Source organism: Engraulis encrasicolus, chromosome 20 (genome assembly GCF_034702125.1).
Source record: "Engraulis encrasicolus isolate BLACKSEA-1 chromosome 20, IST_EnEncr_1.0, whole genome shotgun sequence".
In the NCBI taxonomy this organism is placed as follows: domain Eukaryota; kingdom Metazoa; phylum Chordata; class Actinopteri; order Clupeiformes; family Engraulidae; genus Engraulis; species Engraulis encrasicolus.
Genome location: NC_085876.1, coordinates 12,784,727 through 12,810,542, shown reverse-complemented (window position 1 = coordinate 12,810,542; position 25,816 = coordinate 12,784,727). Strand labels below are relative to the sequence as shown.

Genomic DNA, 25,816 nt, shown 5'->3' with positions numbered 1-25,816 from the left:
TTTTTCGGACAAATAAAGTACCGTAATTCCTCGAATAGTAACTGTGTTCTACAGTACTCTACTCTTCCCCGTCATATGTTTACCAAGGCAACACACTGACCACCAATAGTAATGGCCTGAATAACTACTAATAATGCACACATAACTGCTGTTCACAGTGCTCCATTAATAACAGTGAGAGACAGGTTCTCATATAAAACATATTGTACAATATTTATTCATCATCATCATCTTTTTTGCTTTAAAAGCACTTTTTTAATGAAAAAAAAATCCAAGACCAACTCAACTCAAAAAGTTAATGAGTTAATCTTCATGAAGCTGTATTTTACTTGAGCTCTGAGTTCATTAGCTCCCGGTAAAGAAAACCTTCATTGTGTTGTTGTAAACGGTATTAGCCAGCTCCAAAGGGTCCTCTTTTCTTGCAGCGGCCATGATCTCCAGGACTTGTCTGAAAAACAGGGGCAATGACATTTAGTGTAGATATTACCATTGCTCAAAATGTATCAAAACAGTTAAGCTGTAGGCAACTGGACTTCTTTGAGCTTGAAAACGCTTCACTCCTCTTGGTTTTGGAATGAGAAGTGAAACATCTTACAGAGGAGTTACTTACAAAACAACTAAACCTTTTTTGGATAGCAGTACATTACACTTAGCTGATGATTTTATCCAAAGTGACTCCAAAGCAATGTGGGGTTAGATGCCTGGCTCAAGGGCACTGCAGCCATGGGTAAAGGTGCTGGTGAGGCTGGGGTTTGAACCTGCAATTCTCAGATCTAAAGGCATATGCTCTAACCATTAAGCCATGGCTACCCAACATGATCTGGGCTGATGAGGACCTTCACAAATATTTTTTTCAATTTACATCCAAGTTTTGGAAGTTAATGTGTTATGTTAAGTCATGTGACCTACATTATATGACAGGGTTCGTTGCGGTCTTTCAGGCAATGACCAGCTTCCCACTTTTTCTTGGTCGGAAATGTTGTCTTGATGAGCTTTGCACCGGCATGTGTGTTTTTAACGCCACACCATGGCGCATCTAGAAAAGGGAAAACACTTCATTGCAATACACAAGACATCCATGGTTGCTGTAGTTTTCTGACAATTAGTGATGGTACAAATTGTAAGAGGACAGAGATGGACATTTTAGATATCTTTGTATGTTGGGCCTAATGGCAACACAGTTTTTTTAACATTACATTGCAAATTCAAAAATTCCTAAGCTAAATGTATCACTCTCAGCTGCTTCAAGCTGAGCGTGTTCGGCCCTTTAAAGAGTATGTGAGCGTCCAAGTATGTGAGTCATATCACTGATTCTTGAGAAAGCGGCTAAAACATGTCTCAGCAATAAACTGCCAATTCTGTTGAAAATAAACTACATTTTCATGAACAAAATGAATCCAGGTAAAGACCCAGGGGTCTATTACACAAATGTACAGTCGTTTGAAATATTTAAGTGTAATTTTATTACTTTTCATGGCTATAAACCTGCCCACACCCTGTAAAAACAGCTGTCCCAAGGACAGACATCATCATTTCAATTGACTTAAAATGTAAAAATCACTGATATTATTGAATAATATCACCATGATGTGAAAGTCCATATTGAAGTGGTTCTGCAGATATGTACATAGTGCGTGTAAAGCAATATTTACTACTATTTTCTGATTGCTCAAAGTGTGTCCCGGATATTAGTCACCACCATCAGATTTAAAATCAGGTATGTACAAGGTCATTGTCATTACTTAGGACCCCGTTTCAAACCTTTAGCTCTACTGAATACTTCACCATCACTGAAGCTCCTGTAAGTTTACTAATTTCTCCTCAATTTGTTAATTTGTTTGGACACTGGTACTGTCCCAACCATAAACTGTCAACACCGTCGGGGGTTTTAATAGTATTATGTTACATTAATGTTAATTATATATAATTTTTCAGAAGCGGCATGAAGCCCCTAAGAAACAGAGCGAAAACGAAGTGGCTAATGTGAGCAAACATTTTTTTTGTCTCACACCGTCAGATGTCACCACCGTCAGATTTTGTTCCGCTCATCATCTTGTTCCATATTTTACTAAATTGTGCTGGTTAATGAAACATTACCAGACATGTTAGTAATAATTGTGACCCAAACTTGTACTCCAGCCTCCACTGAGGTGCATTTGGAGGGTTTTTTGTCACAAAACCTGACGGTGGTGACATCTGATGTAGTTCACAAAAAAGCATGTGTTTTACATGTTTTTGACAAGTTTTAAGAATATGCTTCCAATAAGTATCTACAATTATGTTGAATTGTAAAAGTATTTCACTTAAATACAGTGAACATCTTTTTTTTACTTCTAATTCTGTCTGACGCTGGTGACAAAACCAAGAAAGAGCCCATTTTATGAAAAATGTAAAACATGGGGAGCTTGGCCAATACATTCACTGCACAGCCAAGACCTTCATCTATGATAATGCACCTCTATATTTTGGATTTGAACAACTTAAAACCTGTTTATGCCACATTTTCAATAATCTAGGCCTACTTCCTAGAGTATCTAACAAATGAAAAAAAACACATGCACAAACATACTGTGCACACACAAAAATAAAGTGTTTATGCTAGATGTCATTGACTTGAGAGGGCTATTTATTTTGCTAAATGTAGGTAATAATTAGGTCACTTTCACCACCTTCAGATTACTGTCACCACCGTCAGTTTTTAAGTCACCACCGTAAGAAGGAGTTTTGGACATTTTAAATGAATGTCCTTACAAAATTTTCCTTTGGAGTTGTTGAATTATCAAAGTAATTGCAAATTTAAGCCTACACGAATATTTGTGAAATTACAAAAAAATGTTTGATCTATTTAGGCATTAAGTAAGCATTGTCTGACAGCACATATTTTAAAATTAGAACACATGAAGCCGTATTAAAATAGAATGAAAGTGAATTTTCAACATTTAAAGGCGTATGTGTGAACCAAAAAACACACATAACTCCAGATACATATGCAACCAAATCAATACACTTTTTATTGCTTTTAATTGTGTCTGACGGTGTTGACAAAAAAACAAGGTATGATCGGAGAAAAACCTGATTTCTGAAAAAAATTCAAAATGGGGAGATTGGCCTTGTGCATTTCTGAAAAGCCAAGACCTTTGTCTACGAGGATATACCATATTATTTTGTAATTCACTTCGTTTTTTTCTTTCGAGATTACAACCTGTTTTAGCCACTTTCTCAAGAATCAGTCATATCCAAAAGCCATTAGACGCAACTCAACACAGTAACACATGCTAAATACTGTTGATCAATGCAGGGATTTGTGAAAGGGGATCATACTGATTATTTTGTGTGATAACCTTATTGCTACTCCAAAAGATTCCATGACAATGGATGGTGGGTGGACATATGGTGCGACTTTTCGCACATGTCCAAAGTCCAAGTTTTACACAATACAAATGTATTGTTATCTTTGGGTAGACGGTAAAAGTAGTTACCTGTCTCAATCATCAGCTTCTCTGAGGGGATAGACTTCATAGCTTCCACATTCGCTTCCGTTTTCAGTGAACTGGAAAAAAAGACCCAGAATCATTTCAGACCATGTCACTGTGAATTACAACTGATTTACTACTGATCTATTTAAAATATGAAGGTATCCTCACCAGCCATTAATGCCGATGTATAAATCCAGATCTATAAGGGCAGCTGCATCCTCCTTGGTCCCATCAAAAGAATGCACCTGGTGGTGACAGAAACAGGGGCTGAGAATAACATAGGTCTCACAGCACTCCACAGTTCAGTGATGAGATGAGTTACCGCTAATGCAGTTCCACCATACAAGGGCCGCTGACAGCTTTGGCTGGAGCCCGGGACAAAATAATCTAAAAGGGGCCCCACTAAATACAAAATGTAATGGGGACCCAATTCTGGAGCTCAAGTCTCCCTGGTCCCACATATTAAAGTCCACTGGATCTATCCATGCACTCAATCTATTTCAATATTTAACTCCTACGTCAGAGAAGTGATGTGTGAATTACAATCAGTAAATTTGTTAAATGGGTTTGCACATACTGTAGCTTTTGACAGCAGTTGTTCATCATTGACACTTCTCAAACTACTTAACATCTACAAGTATTTAAACACTGCACTCACCACGCCTCCAACACACCTATCCCTGTTTCGCTTCATGATTTCTGTGGGTTGAGATTGAGAGAAGGGAATCAACTTTCTCCTGTGCAGCACCCATTGATAATGGCGTAGTGAGTAGTATTGCAAAAACAACTTACCAAGAAATTCTGTGTGTGAGTTTCGACAGTGGAGAAACATTGGTAGTTTAGTCTCTTCAGCTAAATCAAACTGCTTTTCAAAATATCTGTGAAAAAAAGAAAATGTAAAAGCATTAACATTGCAATGCCACCCACACCCGAGAATAGAAAAGGTAAATGTAATAGTGTGTGACACAAAAAGCTCACTTCAGTTGAGTTTCCTTTGGGCAAAATTCCAATCTATCAAAATCTGTAAAAAGGACAACAGAGAGATGTGTCCATAAAAATCCACTGATACTGTATGATTCAAATATTCAAAAATGCACTTCACCCCTTATAACCTGTATTGAAAAAACAGGATACATGTCGAAGGTAAAACATAAAATAACATAAAATAAAAAAGCTGGTGTCTCACCAAGACCACATTCTCCAATAGCCACAATTTTGCTCTTGCTCGATGCCGCCAGGTCTTTCAGAGCTCCAAAGTACTGGTCAGGACCAGTCTGCTCAAACTCACTGCAGCGTGTTGGATGGCAGCCCACAGTACTGTAAAATTCATCTGGTCAAAAGGTGGAGAATGAATGAACACTTCCATAACACTATCTGAAACAAACCGGATTAATATGGTATAAAGAACCAGTAAAAAATATATATACTGTATGTATAAAGACTGCACCTCTCGTCTCTGCAAGTTTGAGGGCCTCTTTGCTGTCTTCAAGATTTCCTCCTGTAATCATAAACTAAGCACACATGATATTGTTAAAGGACATTTTGACTTGATTTTCACATGTGCAAAATGTGATGTGATAACGTTTTAGTATGTAGATCACCTTGCTTACTCCAACGCTGGTTGCTCTGTCAATGATTTGGTCAAAGTCATCTGGAAAACACATAGTGCAGAGACTGGTTAGTCGAGGTTTGCCAACTTTACCAAAAACTAGTGTTGCACCGATACCGATACCAGTATCGGTGGATCGGCACTAAAATGGTGGTATCGGTATCAGCGAGTACCAACAAATAGGGCACCGATACCATTTACAGGTGCTTGTATGACACTTAAACAGCCTTGAAATGAGTTATAAGTTAAAAGTATAAAACGTTTTGCTGGATTCACTTTATAGTATTTTTCCTGTTTCACAAAGGTACTAGGCAGCAGCCTGACAAAGCCATGCAATGATTTTACATCCAAGTAGTATGCACTGCAGCCCTTCATATATACATTTCAAATAGGGTGGTATCGGTATCGGTATCGGCCGATACTGCACAGCCAGGTATCGGGTATCGGTATCAGGGCCAAAAAATGGTATCGGTGCAACACTAATAATAACCTAGGAATAATTTAGGGGGGGAGGTATAATGGCTTGGTATAATGGTAGCCAATATGTTGTAATCTCTCAGTGGTGCAAACAAGTACACAAAACACAGAAGTCAAGACTTTTGATGTACTCTCATGTGACAGATTATTTCATCTCTTTACAAGTACAGAATTGGGTCACAGAAACATTACTTCTGATGCTTCATACTGGCATCACCCATTTCCAGTTGTGGTCAAAAAACAGTATTTTTAAATGATTACATAAGTGAAAAACAGAAATGTTTGATCTCGAGTGAGATTTCTTTGTTGAATGTTAGAGTGGGAGATAGTGGGCAGAGAGTTGAGAGTTGAGAGCTGGCAACTCGGTAGAGTGACGTAAAGGCATAACGTCTTGTTTATCGTGTCCTTGTTGAGGCAGATACTAGCAGTATACCTTGATGTTTCTGATTGCCCCGATAGATTCCTCGAAACATGGGATCTGTCAAATTTATTCCAATATCTGTTGAAGAGTTGTGGGAAAAACAATCAGACGTGTGGCTATTTAGATGCATAACGAAACCTGAACGAAAATGGCAATTACATCGCAAAATTCTGATAGGCTACATATTTCATAATGTTACATATTTCACTATTATACATGTAAGAAAGTTGCAGGACTGCAAGTCAACGAGTACAGCTCTCAAGAGTAGTCACAGATCCTTTCCATACAGACATGTCAAGAACCTGGCTATCATTAGCTGTTGCTAAAACGACCAAGACTGCACTGTATTTGTACAAAGTGTAAGTGTGCGTTGGAAAACCATCTTTTGCTTTATTTCCAGGTGTTATATATGCATACATACCAATGAATTTGAAACGTGCCATAGCGATGGTATTAATTTTGGACAGGCTGGAAGAACAGAAAAATGCACATGCAAGTTTGGCAACTCCCATAATTCCATGAACCGTAAAGATTGTAATAGATGGTAACTAGCTACATAATTACGATATTTTTCCTCGAAGTGCCAGCAACAGTGAACTATGTGAATAAAATATTTTTTAAACACAGAAAGTATCAAAAATATTACACAAATTTAGTCCAATAGTATGCAGTAGTTAAAAATATATTTAAGGGGCGCAATTATTAGACACAACAAACGGGAAACCCAAACACCCTCCATGATCCCAGAATTCAGTTCTCTCGTCGTCGAGAAGGTGACAGAGGACACAAGCTATGGCTGGGTATCTTACCCATCATCAAAAGGTCCTTCGACTTTATAAGAAGTCTCTGAGGCACATCGAATCGTGGTGTGTATTTAGGTAAGTAACGACATCGTCCATTTCCTGCAAGAAATGCTTATCTAAATCTTGCTAGTGGACTGGGGACAGTTGCTAACTTGCCATGCTAACGTAGCCAGCTCAGACGAGCTAGTCGTAGTCGAGAGGCCAATCGGTCACAACATTAGCTTGAGACTTCACTTGTTGTCGGACAACTGATATCTCAAGCCATTTCATGTCATTGGCACAAAGATAAGTAGTAAATTATGCCTCTGTCAATGCTGAGAACTCGTCTAGCCACTCTTATGCTCTAGTCTGATTGGTCAAGTTCTGTTTTGCAGTAACACGTTGTATCTTCTCCTTGCTACAGAGACAAATATCGCTTTTACGCATGTCTGCTGAGGGCAAGGTTTGACGAGAACCGAAATGAGAAGGACATGGGCAAAGCCACTATGATGCTCAAAGCTGGTGAGGAGGAATTCTGGGCAAACCAACATCCCCAGCCTTACATCTTCCCTGAATCTCCTGGAGGTACATCTTACGAGAGACACGAGTGTTATAAGGTAAGACCCGGCCAATTTGCAGTGTATATATGTGTGGCCTTGCTTACTTTGCTTGGACTTAGTTTGCATTTCATTACTTGATTCGCATCCCCTCTCCTTGTTGTGACTTTAGGTTCCTAACTGGGTCTTGGATCACTGGCATCCCTCTGAGAAAGCCATGTACCCTGACTACTTCTCCAAGAGAGAGCAGTGGAAGGCGCTGAGGGCCCAGTCATGGGACAGAGAGGTAAGGCACATCTGTGTTAAGTTACTTTATTTTACAGTGGTTATACAGTGGCAGACAAAGTTGAAAATCCCTACATCAGATTGACTCCTTTGCATATTCCTTCTGTGTTGATAACGCCTGGTTGGAAGCTATAATGTCCGGTTTTGTTTCATGAAATAAGGATACAGAGTTCTCAAGAGCAGTGGTTCTTAACCTCTTTTCTTGAAGCACCCCCTAACCTGTGCCCAAGACAAGCTGTGCACCCCCAAACCAAACGTCTATACGTGTATACGCACCAAAAAAATTACTTAAGTAAATAATTACAATGATTCTTGCTTTAGACATTAATCACTTCTTTAATGACTTTACATTAGGTCCAAAACATGTTTTAATTTGTTTTTGATTTTGCCTAATTATGAGGTTTAGAATCAGAATTTTGGTCACAACCTCAACACAAAAAAAATTCCGTGCACCCCCAGAAATCTCTGGCGCACCCCCAGGGGGTGCCCGCACCCCTGGTTAAGAACCACTGCTCAAGAGCATGCCACCTGGGAGATTCGCAAGACAAACACGTCTGTAATGGAAAACGTGCACATTGCTGCAGCTGTTTAGTTTTAACATAAGGAAATGAGTTCTACTCCTTTGGTCACTTGTATGCATTGGTGGTCATGCAACTTTAGTCATTGTTGTTGCAAGACGTTCTCATGGTGCAGAATTAAATTAGAGATGTACAATATTTTAGGGCTGGATGCTACCCTGCAAATGCAAAGTGTAGTAACTAGGGATGCACGATGTGAAACATTTTGGCCGATACCAATATCCAATATTGATAATGCGATTTTGGCCGATAACCGATATTATGCGATAATGATGTTTTTTTTTTTTTTTTTTTTTTTTTTTTTTAGAGATAACATTTAATACAGACTGACAATGATGCAATCAAAACAATTTTTAAATGTCCTTTTATTTCCAAAAACACTTTTTAACTCCCTGTGATAAAATTAGATAAAAAATAGAGACAAACTTGAAGACAAACAATGAAAGTCACCGTCAAGTCCAATCTTTTAGAACCGTAACATGTGAAAAAAAAACATCGGCGTTAACATCGGCCCAGTTTTACCCATCAGACCGATGTCCGATGTGTTGAGAAATGTCAAATATCGGCCGATACATCTGGCCGATATATCCTGCATCCCTAGTAGTAACTACTGAAACATTGATGATGAATAAACTTATGGAAGTGGGCATACTTCCCAATCCAACATGCAGCCAATGCCCAATATCAACTTACAATATGACCTAATTTTGACAAAATATACAATGACTGTCTTCTGGTTTTGTAGGCAATATGTTAGATGGCCTTTCTCTGCGATGCGAATGCTTCTGGGTTGGTTTTTGAAACAAAGTCTGTGTTCATAACATTTAAGGTCTGCTACTGCCCTGCTTTACAGTGCAATGTGGTTAAAGGTTGGTACACCACTGCACAACAACAAGAAGAAGAGAGATTGTGGTTAAAGGTCTGTGACACCAAGTTAGAGGTCTGTGAGCCACAGCCCTAGTGTTTTGTGCTATTTGGTTAAAGGTTTTTGAATTTCAGTTGTTGGGATAGTTGTTGGTGCCTTTGAGTACAATAAAAGTCACCAGATACAGTACACTCGCCTCCAAAAGAGTTGTCGCCTATCCATCTGTTTGGAATAACAGCTAATAACCTGACTTTCAATTAATCACTTGGCTTCAGAAGTCACTCATATGAAAGCTACAACCCTCTCGAATGAAAATGTATGTACAAAAATAAATTTCATGCACCAAAGACAGATTGACCCTTTATTGAACACAGACAGGGCAGATTTTGACAAGACAAAAGTTTTGTCGCCTATCGAACATAATGTGAAAATGAGCAGATAAGTCACTTCAAAACACTTCAAATACGCAGATCGGGTGTCATACTTAATCACTGGTTCACTCACACCTCTCCAGAAAATCAACTTTGGCCTTAGGTGTATGTTTAGGGTCATTGTAATCATGGAAAGCAACACAATGAAAAATCAATGGAGTTCAATGAGAGATGGTGACATATTTGCTATTCGTAGAGCAATACATTTTTAAATTCATGATGTAATCAATGATAAAAGCCCTCACACACCAGCAGCATGCATGCAGCTCCACATAAGAGCTGTATCCCTCCCATGTTTGACTTTAGGCACCATGTATTTTTTTCCAAATTCTTCACCTTTTACACCAAAGAAGTCTCTCCCACTGTCCTGTCTCAAAAAAGCCAGCCAAGAGTATGTCAGGCCTAATTCTGACAAAAATGAAGGCTAATGGGACTCATACTCTGAAATCAAGATCCCAAGATCAACCGTTTCAGAACTGATAGCATCAGAACTATATGGTGTTGGAGATGAAGAATATGAAAAAAGAGAAATGGTGCATAAAGTGAAACATGGTACAGATACAGCTCTTATGAGGAGCTGCATGCATGCCGCAGGTGTTTGAGGGCTTTTGTCATTGATTAAATCATGAAGTTAAACATGTATTGCTCTACGAATAGCGAATATGTCACCATCTCTCATTGAACTCCATTGATTTGCATTGTGTTCCTTTCCATGATTACAATGACCCTAAACATACACCTAAGGCCAAAGTCGATTTTCTGGAGAGGTGAGATTGATTCAGTGATTAAGTATGACACCCAATCTGCGTATTTGAAGTGTTTTGAAGTGACTTATCTGCTCATTTTCACATTATGTTCCATAGGCGACAAAACTTTTGTCTTGTGAAAATCTGCCCTGTCTGTGTTCAATAAAGGGTCAATCTGTCTTTGGTGCATGAAATTTATTTTTGTACATACATTTTCATTCAGGAGGGTTGTAGCTTTCATATGAGTGACTTCTGAAGTCAAGTGATTAATTGAAAGTCAGGTTATTAGCTGTTATTCCAAACAGATGGATAGGCGACAACTCTTTTGGAGGCGAGTGTAGAGGAGACCACACACTGTTATTTATTTGATTGGGGTTTATTGGGGCCATCGTTGACCTACTTGTGTATGGTGTAACCGTTGTAGTAGGCATGTTACTAATTAAAAAATAAAATACAATTCTGGAGAAAAAAAAGAAAAGACAACACACTGAGAACAGCTTCAGACTGAAATGCGCCTGTGTAACCTGGACTGGTGCATTAAAAGCTTTAGTAAAGAGAATAAGCAAGAGAGTTTGGCCTTTTCTGCTCTTATCCAAATATTTGTGAACCATAAGCAGAGTTGCCAGATGAGGCTGATGATTTCCACCCCAAAAATGCTCAAAAAAGGCCTGGAGATAGGGGTGGGCGATATGGCAAAAATGTCATATCACGATTTGTTTACATAAAATCTCGATTTTGATCCATCAAAAAAAATCTTATCTTCCATCGGAAAAAAAACAACAACAACAAAAAACAACTGTCATATACCAGATGGTCCAGTGCCAGCTGTATGTTTGTCCACTCCAATATCCCTGGGTGTGATGCAGTCCTGAGAAATTTAATGTTGAAATTCATGAGACGACTGGATTGCTCCCAAAATAGCATAGTTGAATCTCTGGTAAACCCGGCCAAGAGTTCTGTAAGGTTCTCTTCTGAGCTCAGGCGACAGTGTCTTTATGTTTGATTTCTGTAGGCCTATCTTGTGTTTTTCATTAATTTTATCCTTGTCTGTCTCTTATTTAACCTTTCGTAATTTGTATATGTATGGTATGGACCATTGTGTCTGTCACAAATAAAGAATGAATTGTACTTTTGCAGTTAGTAAAATGTTAACACACTGATGACACTCTCATAAAGTGCACAATTGGAATACAATAATGTGAAGTGATAAAGTGAAAACAACAACAGTAATATGTAAACATCACTCTGATTCTGATACTGACATCCTTACTGCAAGACAATCTATACGATTTCTCCACTTCGGCAGATTCGAGACGATCTTGTATCGATATAACGATTCATGATTTAATATAGTCATATCACCCACCCCTACCGTTTTTACAGATGTTTTGACAACCAAACTTGGGGTAATGGTGGAAAGCTCGCACATCCACAGGAACGTCTGACCTGGGAGCAGGACCACAAGTGAAGATTCTGAGAAAAAGTCCGCTGCACGACCAGGATTTCTTTTGCTCCCAATATTTTATTTTTTTCGTGACGTTTCGGGTTTTACATCACGAAAAAAAATAAAATACTGAGAGCAAAAGAAATCCTGGTGGAGAGATTATGGTAAAACCTGTGAAACAAAACACGTCTGCAACACCAGGTTAAAGGTCCGTGAGCTACCACCCTTCGTTATTGTGCCATGTGGTTTGTGAGCCACAGCCGTTAGTATTGCGTTGTATTGTAAACCAAGGTTTCCCCCAGCACTTTATTGCTAAGCCACCCACTTTGACAACAAACACCTACCACTTTGACTAGTAGGTACCCTGAAAAGATCAAAGATGTTATGTTGTGGATGTAATTTGTATGTAAAGAAGTTGGTGAACATAAGTGTACTCACCAACCTGTATACTTTTAGGGTTTTCATATCTTGTGAAAATGCACAGAATAGCCTTTCCAATGTTCATAATTTTGTGTCTCTGATACCAGTTAGCCCCCTACGAGTCCTTGAATAATGAAAATTCTGCAGGAAGCACTGTAAACCTGTTGGTTCTTGTGTGTTTTTCCCCCTCAGGTCCAGCAGCTTGCAGAGGAGACCCCAGCTGGAGGCCCCCTGACCGAGGACCTTCCTCCTGCCAGGAAGGAGGGAGACCTCCCCCCTCTGTGGTGGCAGTATGTCACCCGCCCCAGGCAGCGTCCCATGTAAGAGTGACTGTCACCACCGGCCAGATGCGTTGTCACAGCACGTCCTGAGACGGTATAGGATGTATTTTAAACCATACAGCTGGCCCTGAGCAAGATGTAATTACACTTTATTTACCAGTGTGGGATTGGTAACAAACTGTAGATGGCAACCCTCACCTTCCTGTTTAAAACATGTATTAGGACCTGTTGTTCCTGTTAACTGAATGGTGAATGGTTTGATGAAGTTATAAATAAAATGTATATTGTAAAATCCTATACAGTTCAGACCAGTCTGAATTATTGTGTCGGAGGATAGAAGTAGAACAAATGCAACCAAGTTTTATTTTCAACACCTTTATTTGTAAGTTGGATTCAACTGTTTGACAGGAATAGATCTACAGAAACGGGTACTATCTTTGAAAGGCCGAAGAAGACCAGATATAAAACATATAAACAAAAGAAAATCAACTCTTCATACACAGACAAGGTACTGAAGCGAGCGTTAGCAACAGTGTCTAAGAAATCCTGACGTCTGATCACCTGCTTTATAACATTGGGTTAGAAACACAAACTTATGTCCTCTTCGATATCTGGATTATTTTGTTCTTTTTTATACAAAGGTAACATTTGGCAACTTACCTAAACAGCTGTACTCTGGAAAAAAAAATCAAAACAAAACAAAGAGAGAAAGAAAACACAGTGACGGCTAGAGTCGTTTGACATTTATAGTTAAACCACTAAGGTCGTAATCAAGACAGTATACCACACAGGTGCAGACAGGTCAAAAGGTCAGCATCATATGCATGGCGTATATGCATCAGCTACTCTGCTTCTACACACGTTATAGAGGACTGCCCTCTCTCTGGGACAACGGCACAGACCTCAGTCGCTGTACAAATATATTCAACAGTTCTAAAGTGGGGATGTGTTGAGATGGGGAGGAAAGGGAATTCATCTGGATAAATAGTTTTTAATGCTCTTTAATAATACTTTGAAAGCAACATGCAGAAATACATTTCTCTTATACCTTTTTGAAATGAGAAGAACATAATGTTGACGAGTGTAGCCAAGCTAGCACTTTAAATAGGGTGGGTGGGGGCAGATTAAGACTGTTATGGTCTTGCGTCAGAGAGGTGATGAATACTTAACTGATGTGGTGGTTGTGGGAGAAATGTACTTTCTTCAAAGGCCTCCTGTCCTTGCAGGGGGGCTACATGTGTGTAAATAAGTTACAATATTTGTAGGTATGAGAAGAATTCCTTTTGAAAATACAAAGCTTAAACTGAAGTAGCTTCCCATATAAAAATGTACATTTTCACCAGTTAATGAAGATTAGGTGATGGCGACATCTTCCCTCCCTATGATGTAACAGAAAGATATAAAAGTCAGTCTATTGAAAAGCTCAAGTGCACATGTGTGCCGATAACTTTCAGGGGGCTATCTATAATTGATTGATAGCCCCCTGAAAGTTATCGGCACACATGTTCATCTCCAAACTTCAACTTAAAAGTACTGTTTGACCTTGGGTTGAGCGAGGCTATTGCCTTTCAAACATCCTTGGGTTCATCTACACTTCAGCTAGTGTCAAAGTGTGTCACTCCAATGAAGTGCATTGTATTGAAAACAGATGTGTTTACTTTGACGTGATGGGGATGAAGAGATACTAAAGCTTCAGTTTTGAAATAACTCTGACATAATCATGTTTGCTTCTTATCCACATTTCAGCCGAAAGATACAAAGTAATTAGATAAGCTTTTAATCTATTTACAGTACCACCGTACCCAATCAACTGCCTGTGGTGCATCTCGCTCTCCCTGTCTTCAGAAAAGACTGGTCGTAGAAAAGAGTCTGCATGTCTGGGCGTGCATGCTCATTTATAGGACCATATCAAAGGGGGGACCAGATAGGAAGTTCACAAGAGACTTCAGATGAAGATGCCATATTGCCGTTCTGTCGGATTCCTAGTGCACTATCTTAATTTCTGTTTTTCCCCCCTAGGCTAGTAGATTGTCCATCCTAAACGGTAACGTAGCTTCACTTTTTATTTAATCTCTGGCATTTTCACAGAAAAGATAAATCCTATAAAGAGAAATGACTGTTGGAAGGGAGAAAAAAAAAAACGTTTTGGCACCTTTTTGTTTTCCAGAGCAGGGGTGTTCAACAAATGGAGCTTCAGTGACAAAACAAAGAAAAAACATAAACATACTATATAACACTTCAAAATAGAATTAGAATTACTTATGTACAAATGAAAAAAAACATAAAACAAAGACAGAGCCTTTTGTCTATTTTCTGAAAAGTCATGGAAATATTAAAATCAAATGCTCCAGTCTCCCTCCCTTCTCACAGACCGACACACAAATATATATATCTCACACCACCTCATTCAGACAGGGGACAATGGGCATATTCCAGAAAGCAGACTTAGTCACTTACCGGGGTATGTTAACTCAAAACAAGTGGTTTGGAGTGAGGAGTCCGCACACTGAAAATCCTTTTTTCTTGATTTTTATTATTCCATGGTAGGATTACGTTTTGACTTTTGTCATCATATTCACATAGAGAGAACATAATCCTGCCATGGAATAGTAAAAAAAAGGGGAAAAAGCGAACTCCTCACCCCATGCCTCCAGTTAGCCTATGTCCTGCACCATTTCCTGAGATGTGCACACCCTCACCTCACCTTTAACTCAGAGCAAGTGGTAAATCTTGTCATTTTAACTGACACCTTAAGTGTCTTATACTAGTAGTACATTTACAGCTCACTCTGGCTTAATTTAGCTGGGTTAGTGACGAAACCACCTTTTTGGAATAGGCCCCACATGTCCTCTCCTACTTATACAGGCATGGATACACGGCAGTCGTGTAACACATCCTCACCCTTTTGCTACATGTTCAGACACCAAACCCACCTCACACCCCACAACCAACACTTTATATCACTGCTTACAGCCCGCGTTGTGTAGCAGCAGCAGCAGCTGTAGTCGTGTTAGGTGGCCGCGGAGGCTCTCAGGCGATGCGCGGGGCCGAGCGGTCGTTGGTCATGGTCTTCTTCAGCTTCACCCCTCGGCGGATGGCCAGCAGCATGTTGTCTCCCTGGGGGCTCCCAGGCGCCTCATCCCCCTCCACACCTCCACCAGCCTCACCAATACCACCACCACCATTGGGCTCCACTGGGACGTGCGCCTGCGGAGAGGATCCTGGACTGCTGGTAGCCGTATTGGTGGCGTTAGCGGTGGAGGTGGCGCTTCCTGCCTGTGCCATAATGGGCGATCCCGCGGGGCTGCCGGACGGCGACGAGCCCGTCTCGCTCTCCTCGCTGAAGGGCAGGCAGGGCAACTCGGGCACTGTGGGGGTCTTGACGGGGATCATGGGGGTGCGGATGGGTATGGGCCCCAGGCCCAGGCCGCCGGAGGGCCGGCGCAGGTTTGGCTTGGAGGAGGGCGTGCGACGGATGGTGGCCACGCCCGGCGTGAGGATGACCGGGCCCTGGTTGGACGGCAGGCCAGTGGTGGAGGCGGGCCGCTTGGCCTGGAACATGCGGCGGTACGACTGGCTGATGTCGCTGTTGCGCGGGATGGTGGAGGACTTGTCAAAGTCCTGCTGGTCACCATCCTGATCACCGCCCACCGAGAAGTAGTCGTAGTCTGACACTGTGACAAGGCAAGGGGAGGAGAAACATTAAGATTGTTACTCGTTAAAGTACCAGAAGTGTAATTATTGGCATTTTGTCTCATCATAATACTATACTAATAATATTTCCCTTAAGTCTTTCTTTTTCTCTTTCTCAAACACATCAGATGACAAATGTGCAAGACTCTAGTGTACACATGTATGTAACTTGCGAGGGTATGGTGTCCTTTGAGCAGCATGGTGTGGTGGTCTGGCTGCTGTACTACTAGTACTGTGTTCTTTACTCTACTGTAAGTGTGTGTGTGTGTGTACCTTGTGAGGGGATGGTGTCCTCTGAGCAGCATGGTGTGTTGGTCTGGGTGCTGTAGCCGCTGGAGCACTGCAGGGAGTCTCTGCTGGAGTGCTGGATGTCCAGCTGCAGGCCTCTGCTCAGAGCCATGGACAACTCCTCATGCACCTCCGCCTCCTCCAGCTGCAGAGAGGACACAAGCATGCACACGCAAGCACACACACACACACACACACACACACACAAGCATACAAGAAAGTACACACACACACACACAAGCATACAAGAAAGCGCACACACACACACACACACACACACACACACACACACACACACACACACACACACACACACACACACACACACACACACACACACACACACACACACACACACACACACACACACAAGCATACAAGAGAGCACACACTCACACAAGCATACAAGAAAGCACACAAACACACACACTCGCGTAAATACACATCTTACTGTTACAGTTAGAAGAGGACAATAGATAGACACTAGAGGGCGCCAGTCCTCCACCAGTGCATCAGCCCTCTATGCACCATACTGCACTGCTGTTCCACACAGAGAAGAAATACACAAAAAGTTGGCTCATTTAGTCCGTGCTGCATAATACACTGTATGTCTGAAGAGGGAACAAAGGACAGAGAGGACTTGGAGAAATGGAAAATCTGAGAACATATGAAGAGTTCAGATGCGAAACCCCCTAACTCCATTTCTGAAGACCTGCCCTACTGTATTTTTAGAGAACCCTGCTGTTGGTTTGGTTTACATTCATGTACTTGATAATACATATAAATAGTTATATTACATAAATAAAATAAAAAAACATGCAATTTTGATAGCTTTGTATTAAATAAAAATGAATTAAGATTATTTTCTGAAAAGGCACTTAGGGGGTTTTGCATCTGAACTCTTCATATGTTCACAGGGCAGATACAAGATATGGAGAGATGAATCAACTAATTGTCAAAAGAGGAAATAGGGAATAAGTAGCTTGAATAAAAACAACTGAAATTAGCTATCTGTGAAGCTGAAAGGCACAGTGTATTATACCAAAGCAGAACACCACATTAACTTGGGACAGTGGTTCTCAACCTTTTTGGACCAGCGCCCCCTGACCATGAGCCTGCCAAGGCCCCCCTTAGTATTAAAAAATAAAATAAACAAATGCCCCTCAATGGCAACTAACCACCGCCCCCTCTCAGCTGTATCCTTCTCTCAACGCCTCCCTCTAGGGCTCCCTAACACCCCCTGGGTGGCTGTAGAGCCCTGTTGAGAAACAATACCTTAGGAGTAGTGGTAGTGTTGACGGTCCTGGGCCTCTGGGGGTCCTCTGCAGCACTGCCGGCCTCTCCAGCCTGGGGACTGGTGGGGTCCGTGGGCTCCCTCTGCCTCTCCTTGTTCCTCCTCAGGGTGTTCACCATGGGCTGGTCATACGGCCCAGGCTTGGCCCAGTCCTACACAAGAGACACAAGTCGTTATTAATGGTTTTTAGTAGCACACATATGCCAGTTGGTACCAATGCAGCTATTGCCACTCTTGTATTAAGTAAATAAAGGAATTAACAATTGGAAACGAATGTACATGTAAAGAATTTGTCTTTTAGATAATGCAGTAAAACAAAAATCATTGAATTTATACAATAGTGGTATTAGCTGTGTTTATGCCACCCTGACGTCTGCTAGTAAAAGAAACAATGAGCCACACACACCTACTATTTACTACAAGTGTGGTCCTCAACCAACATGACGGCTGAGTGGCCAAATGTTGAGTTGTAGGGAGTTTTGAAAGGTGAATAAGAGTGGTTAGTACTATTGCTCTGACCATTCATGGTAATTACTTGTTATTGTGGAAACTGAAGCTGAGCTGGGTTCTTAAAATTTCTAAGACGGAGAGAAAAATGATGAAGAAAACCACCACCACGTTGGACAGATGTTCTAACGGCGGCTTCAAAGAGGGGTGTAGATCCATCTAAGTGTTCCTCATTAACTTGGTGGTTTGTTTTTGGGAGGAAAGTCTATATCACATTCCCACACCACCAGCTATTCCATTCCATTGTGTATTTTTTCGTTCCATGCACTCAAAAAGATGTGGTTTTCTGAGCGGCGGCAGGCAGTGTTACATAGAAGTTCTCTGTGTGAATCGACATGCAAGACAAGAAAACTGATATTCTTATTTTTCTGCTAAAGGAACCCACCGAGTAAATCAACTGCAGCGTTAGTTCAACACTTACTGAGTATAATTAAACACTCTCAAAGTTAATCCTACACGTTATGTGTTGAACTTGCACTATACGTACAAATTACTACACAGACCTAGTAGGAAACCAAGACAGCTATTTTTTCATGTGGCAGAATCTCTGTTATGACATGCAAGACAAGGGAACTGATATTCTCCTTTTTCCCACCAAGCCTGGAACCCACACAGTAAATTAATTGCAGGGTTAATACAACACTTGGTGAGTTGAATATTTGAACACTCTTGAAGTTGGTCCTGGAATTAGCATGCACCCTAAAAAAATATATACTGTGCAGAGTTGCGTTACAGCAGAGACAAGGAGAGTGTATTTCTTCATGTGGCAGCAGTATATCTAGTAAGACTGGGAGAGTGTATTTGAAGAGTTTTGTTGAAAAATAATACCTTTTTTGGCTTTTTATTATGTTATTGGAAATAAGTGTTCAGACGTCATTATACCTGTGAATTCTTGCCATTCAAATATTTTGAGAACATACTTTTCTCATACATAAAATGCGTTTTGCAATGCAATGCAATACAAAAATTTAAATTTCCCAAAATATTCCAAAATGGATAAACGTCATTTTTTGCAACAATACTCAATTTTCTTCATGTGGCAGTATATCTAGTGAGATTGAGAGAGTGTATTTCTTTATGTGGCAGTATATCTAGACTGTGAGAGAGTATTTCTTCGTGTGGCAGTAGGCTATATCTCCACGCTCACAGCAGTGGCTGGAAATAATCAGAGGAGTCTTTAATGGGCACTAATGAAAGGCTATTAGTAGCCTAGGAGACAAGTTTTAAATAGCTGAATGACAGCATGCACTTGCCCGTGTTGAGGGAATGGAAAAAAGAGCATTTTTTTTTCAATGTAAAAGCTCTGCTGTGACTGTGAACTTATTTGAGAACAGAGTGTGAAAAAAACTAGTGGGTGCAATCTGACAAAGAAAAGGACAGGGCAGACGAGGAAAATAAAAGGATGATCTGACTTAAGTGTGATGAAAGGAAGGTGAAAGCAGGAAAAGGACAGGGTAGGAAAAGGAAGGAAAGAAAAAATGGAAGTGAAGGGTGCGATTTGTGGGGCAGAAGGGGGGATATCTTCACTTATTCTATGTGGTTTTAATCTCAGCTGGGGACGAGGATTTCATTGCGATTGATTAATGTAACACCATCGATTTTTTTTAACATTTTATTAGCCTTTATTCAGGCAGGAAAGTTGAGGAGTGCAACATGAAATGAGTGGAAGACAGAGATGCAGAGCTGAAATCGAACCCAGGACCCCAGCGTAAAAGGCAGTGCCATAGTTGTTTGAGCCCTGGTCAAGGTAGTCTTAAAATATGTCTTAAAATCTTAAAAATATCCCCTCTTCTGTTTTGTCCCCCTGACAAATCGCACATTGTTGATGGAGGAAGTGAGATGAAGGGGTGCTGTTGGTCGGGCAAAACAAACCTTCCAGCTGGGCACCCTGGAGGAGAAGGGCATCATGCCCGGCGCCAGGGGGCCGTAGGGGGGGTAGTCGGCGCCCATCACCGACGAGCCCGGACGAGACCAGGGCCACAGCGGGGAGGGGGAGCTCGGCGATGGGGTGGGGGTGGGGGGGGCAGTGGCAGACATGGAGGAGAGGGTGGAGGTGGAGGTGGAGGTTAAGGGAGAGGGAGGGGGGAAGGGGAAGTGGGAGTGGATGGGCATGGGGGGCGGGTACTGCTGATGTGGATGCTGAGGCTGGTCCAGGGGAGAGTACTCCTCCCTTTGGCAGGGCGAGTCAGGGGGTCGGTGATGGTCATAGCCGTTTGATAACTGAATGGGAGGGTGGGGTGGGACAAAAACAAAATAATAGTGACAACAAAAATAAGACATTTGAGGGAAAAAACCAAATAAGGATCAAACTTAAAAAAAATGCATGTAACATGTATTGTTTTTAAATACATCTTACATTATGTACACATGTACCATAACAAAACGTTCAACTGATAAAACTGAAAGCATTACAATGAAGTGAAGCATGTGGGGCAAATATGTGAAACAAAAACACATAACAAAAATACAATGCATGCAATAATGATGTAACTGTGGGACACACAACGGGGTGGCACATTGTATGTGGGCACATTTGTTTGGCTGTGTGTTTGTGTCTGTGTGTGTGTGTCTGTGTGCGCGCCCACGCTTGTGTTTCGAGAGCAATCCAGTGATAAAGCAGGCTGTTCACCTTCTCGCCCTCAGGGGGGCAGAGCTGAGTGGAGCCCTGAGTGGGGGGCTGAGGGGTGCCCTCGCCGTTTGCCTGCCCAGAATCAGAGGTGTCCGATGGGCAGCAGCCAGAGGAGGACTACAGTGTAGCACGGCCATGCAGCACGAAGCACACGGATGGAGCACAGGTGGCAGAGAGAGCAAACACACACACACACACACACACACACACACACACACACACACACACACACACACACACACACACACACACACACACACACACACACACACACACACACACACACACAGGACAGGACACAAAGCAAGGGAAAGAGCAATGCAACAGGCCACAGGAGTAGTGTAGCATCACAGTTGAGCAGAATAGACAGAAACAAGGAAAACAGCAGCAGAGATGAAAAACAGACAAAAGGGGACAAGACAACACACACACACACAAACACAGAAAGAGAAAGACAGAAGCAGTATGTTAAAGATCTATCAGGGATGAAAAGAACGCAACAACTTGAGCAGCACAGTAGCACACATCAAAGCGCTTCGAACTGACAGAGAAAGGGAGGGAGAGAGAGAGAGAGGGAGAGAGACAGAGAGAGACAGAGAGGGAGAGAGAGAGAGAGAGAGAGAGAGAGAGAGAGAGACAGACAGACAGAGAGAGACAGAGAGGGAGAGAGAGAGCTACAGAGCTACAGCATGGATGCAAAAGTATGGGAGTACAGATTATTAGAAAACAGAATAGACAGACACACAGACAGACAGATGCTGAGGCTGGTTACATGGTCACAGGCAGTGGTGATAGTGCCGCCACAGCCAGCAATGCGCTCAGTCGTGTGCGTAGCGCAGAAAGCAGCGGTTCAGCACAAACTACCTCAGCTGTCTAAGCAAGAACATGCTGGAGGGCCAGGACGGTTGGGAGAGGGGGGTGCTGGACAGACTGAGAGAAACAGAGAGATGGAAGGAAGGTAGAGAGGTATACTGTATGTAGACTAGAGGGAGAGGGAGATAGAGAGAGAGAAGGGAGAAAGGAAGAGAGAAAAATAGAGATTGAGATAGAGTGAGAGAGAAGTGGATGCGGAGGGAGGGGGGGCAGACAAAGAGAGAGAGAGAGAGAGAGAGAGAGAGAGAGAGAGAGAGAGAGAGAGAGAGAGAGAGAGAGAGAGAGAATGAGAGAGAAATGGTGTATGACAGAATGACGAGAGATAATGCTGAGAGAGCTATGTGCAGAGGAACCCATCGGACCCCTCGAGACGCCGCCGGGCTCTAGTCGAGTGAGAGATGGGCTGACAAAATGGCACCCGCTGTCAAGTGCCATCCTGCCATGTGCAATGTGTGGACTTGCCTACTGCTGTGAATGAATACATTTACTTTTAGATAGCACCTGATCTCGTAGCAGCACACTGCCAGAATGCAAACTGCTGCATAACTTCCAACAATAACCCCCTGTAGTATAAACCCGTTGGCTGTGAAGCCCCTTGCACACCACAACCGACCGCACACACACACACACTCTCCTATATCATACGGGACACAATGGTGTTGACAATGCGTCTTTATTAGGCGTGTCTCGTGTGCTACTGATTATAGCTTCTACTGTAGGAATCATTCAGCTGTCTGTCATGCTCCAGTGTATTTATGACAGCACAGCATGCTACAGTAAACGGCACACACACACACACAGTAACCATGGAGCCGTGTTGTCTTCGTAGTGACAACAAACCAATATAGCTCATAAAATAGATGACCTACCGTTTGGCATGGTGTTGTGCCAGTATTAACACAGTATCAACATGCCAGAGTGAGGTCCCATGCTGTACAGTAAGCTCATCTGGGTGACGTATTACTACAAATCAACACTTGAGATGCTGTCTTACTATGAGAATGCATGACACTGGATTCTTGAGGTGAAGAGCAGTTCCACAAAAACAAGCACTGCCATTATTCTGGACAGAAAGACGGTTATAAAGTATGATCCTATGCCTGAAAGCATCTTAACATTTTAAAATCAAAATACTCTGACTAGTAAATGTTAAACGTGTTTTCAGGCAACATTATTTAAAGCATTTTCAGCCCAACACAGTAGTTTCATTTCATATATTTTACTCATATGTTCATATGTTTCATATGTTTTATTTCACATCTGAAAATACGCGGCCTGTAGCATGATTTGCATGTACTACTCGTTAGGATGGGGCACAAAATTCTTTGACCAGATATCTGGCTGTGACTTTCACTTTGCTTTCTAAATCAGAGATGTCCATCTGTGCTGAAGACTGCACTTGATGAGGTCAAACAACTCTTAGCCAGGTCCCAGCATCAATACTGTATAATGACCTACTTTACAGTGAGTGTGAGGCATACACTGCACTTTTTCGTGGGAGGTAGACGTACTGTGGGTGCAGTCTGTATTCTGTGCCTCAGGCCCAGACACACGCCACCCACTCTCCATATGCTGGGTAGGTGGTGGTGGGGGTGGGAGGCGGTGTTCAGGTCCCAGCAACAGTCTAATAATCTACTGTAGAGTGTCAGTGAGGTCTATGCACTTAACTGTACGTGGGCGACAGAGGTAGACATGCAGCAGACTTGTACTGTCTGTACTCTGTTCCCCCCACCCCCACCCCTCCCTCTCCATGTTGGTATGGGTTGGCGGGGTTCAGGTCAGTGTGGGGCTGTATATGAGTCATCCAGTAGCCACTCTCCATCCCGCCTGACTGACTGCACTGCCACTGACCGTACAGTCTACAGCGCGGCCCTGCCGTCTAACGAGCGGCGTTACCTAGCAACAAGTACGTAAGTGCTCCATTCTGACAAAGGCTGATGGGAACGCCGAGCTCCCTGTGTGTGTATGTGTGTGTGTGTGTGTGTGTGTGTGTGTGTGTGTGTGTGTGTGCGTGTGTGTGTGTGTCTGTCTGTGTGCGTGTGTGTGTGCGTGCGTGCGTGTGTGTGTGTGTCTGTCTGTGTGCGTGTGTGAGACCAATTTCTACATATAACACTGTGTTCGGCTTTAATGTTTACATGTAGCTGCAGCTGTGCTTGGCTGTACAGTTGCACTTGGGTTCCGCTCATTTCTCTCCACTGTAACAGCAGGACATTCATTTTTGGATGGCAGCTGGTTGTCAGGATGTTGCCTGACTAATGCTTTGCTTATGCATGAGAGCAGGTGTCAATAGCTGGAACTGGGTTTTTATTAATAAACATATCCTAACAGCTATCCGCTTGCTATGCTGTTCAGAGTGGACCCCGCTAATATTCTGCTTGATAACGCTGTGCGGAAGAACATGTATATGGTAATCAGACTACTTCAGTCCCCATTTTATTTTGTTTTATTTTTATTTATCCTTTATTTAGCCGGGATTGTCCCATTGAGACTAAGTGTCTCTTCTGCCTGGGAGTCCTGGTCAAAGAGACTTAGATCTTGTGAACTTAATTAGGGCTGTGGCTGAAACTCAGGTACTCTTTGACTCGTGTGCTGTTCTGAAGGCCCTTTATACCAGCCTGTTCATCCCTACCCTGCAGTACTCTAACCACACTCTCTTCAAACTCACTTTCAAAAAACTCAAATTCAAAAAAGCTTTAAAAAAAGGGCAGCAGCGACTATACTGCCTTAGGAAGTTGGCAAGGTTCCACGTGGACAAGACCCTAATGACTTTGTTTTATAGGTCTTTTATAGAATCAATTCTTACATTCTCTGCGATCTGTTGGTATGCCTTCCTTAATGTTAAGAGCAAGAATGCCATATCAAAGATTATTAAGGTTTGTAGCAACATTACTGGTGTTCAACAGAAAAGCATGACTGCGCTGTACGAGGAACAGGTAATAAGGAAGGCCGAATGTATTTTAGAAAATTACTCCCATCCCCTGCATAAGGAATTCCAGTTTTTACCTTCTGGCTCCCGCTTTAAATGCCCATTAGCTAGGACAAATAGATATAAAAATTCATTTTTACCCTCTGCTATTCAGCTGCTAAATTCCACTAGGAAGCATAGATAGCCATGAGTTGTATGTCTAGCTACTCTAAGCCCTACTCTGTAGATCTTTCTTTTAGATTACACTTTTATCTTAACCCCTCCACCTTTTTATGCGTTTTAAGCGGTTATTTATGTCTGTTAAATGTTTTATGTGGGTGCGTGTGTGTGTGTGTGCGGGTGTGAGAGGTGTAACACCATTGCAAAACAATTGCCCATACTGGGACAAATAAAGGCTACTACTACTTTATTGCCTAACATGTTGCCGTGCAAGAAAAATGTCCTTAATTGAAAGCTGTGTGTGTGTGTGTGTGTGTGTGTGTGTGTGTGTGTGTGTGTGTGTGTGTGTGTGTGTGTGTGTGTGTGTGTGTGTGTGTGTGTGTGTGTGTGTGTGTGTGTGTGTGTGTGTGTGTGTGTGTGTGTGTGTGCGTGCGTGTGTGTGTGTGTGTGCATGGTGTGTGGTGGACGAGATCCAGAGGTATTTTACTGTGTGTGTTGTGAAGTGTTGTGGGCTGATTGTGGTGGCTTTGCCCCATTGGATGGGTGAAACGCACAGCTTCTTACCTGTGGGGTGTTGTCGGATGGCATGGGCAAGTGTGGCTTGGACTGGTGGTCCCCATACCCTATCACTAGTAGCTAGACTAGTATCTCCAGTCTACAACTCTACATCCTCTTACCTTTGAGGCATTCTTGGGGGGCATGGAGAGTACCCAATGGGAGTAAACCTTACCCTATTGATAAAGTCTGGTAGTTCTAGTCTACAATTCCACTGCGTTTTACCTGTGGGGCATTCTCAGGGGAAAAGGGGGAAGTAAAGGATTTCTCCTCTACGTCGTCTTACCTGGGGGGCGTTCTCGGGGGGCATGGGCGAGGGCGACTTGGACTGGTAGGCGTCCTGTGAGATGAAGCCCGAGTCGTGAGAGGAGACACTGGGTAGGCGTCCGGGCCCCTGCTGTGGCGGGGCGGAGCCCCTGTAGCGGTAGTGGGAGGTGGGAGAGTGGGAGTGCGAACCGCTGGAGCGAGAGTCACTGCTGTTCACACTGTTCAGACTGCTGCTGAGGCGGAGAGAGTGAGA

At 42.3% G+C, this 25,816-nt stretch overlaps 3 protein-coding genes across 3 annotated transcripts in view; 1 reads left to right on the top strand and 2 right to left on the bottom strand.

The window, feature by feature from the left end:
- Positions 1–224: 224 nt before the first annotated feature.
- Positions 225–6,515, bottom strand: tatdn1 (TatD DNase domain containing 1). The gene is made up of 12 exons (XM_063185443.1): positions 6,405–6,515; positions 5,996–6,061; positions 5,078–5,127; positions 4,924–4,987; positions 4,663–4,806; positions 4,455–4,497; positions 4,269–4,354; positions 4,135–4,175; positions 3,645–3,721; positions 3,480–3,550; positions 910–1,036; positions 225–448 (listed from the first exon to the last, which is right to left on the bottom strand). Exons 1-12 carry the CDS (start codon positions 6,493–6,495, stop codon positions 346–348), a joined length of 963 nt encoding a protein of 320 aa, XP_063041513.1. The 5' UTR covers positions 6,496–6,515; the 3' UTR covers positions 225–345.
- Positions 6,516–6,716: 201 nt separating this feature from the next.
- Positions 6,717–12,678, top strand: ndufb9 (NADH:ubiquinone oxidoreductase subunit B9). Its single transcript, XM_063185450.1, has 4 exons — positions 6,717–6,861; positions 7,190–7,382; positions 7,495–7,608; positions 12,284–12,678. Exons 1-4 carry the CDS (start codon positions 6,776–6,778, stop codon positions 12,413–12,415), a joined length of 525 nt encoding a protein of 174 aa, XP_063041520.1. The 5' UTR covers positions 6,717–6,775; the 3' UTR covers positions 12,416–12,678.
- Positions 12,679–12,736: 58 nt separating this feature from the next.
- Positions 12,737–25,816, bottom strand: part of LOC134436303 (protein MTSS 1-like) — an 85,250-nt gene continuing 72,170 nt past the window's right edge. Inside the window, exons 10-14 of the mRNA XM_063185453.1 lie at positions 25,583–25,793; positions 20,027–20,374; positions 17,629–17,799; positions 16,339–16,498; positions 12,737–16,046 (exon numbers count right to left, since the gene is read on the bottom strand). Of these exons, the coding sequence (XP_063041523.1) occupies positions 15,403–16,046; positions 16,339–16,498; positions 17,629–17,799; positions 20,027–20,374; positions 25,583–25,793 (1,534 nt within the window). The 3' untranslated portion in view covers positions 12,737–15,402. The remainder of the gene's footprint in view (positions 16,047–16,338; positions 16,499–17,628; positions 17,800–20,026; positions 20,375–25,582; positions 25,794–25,816) is intronic.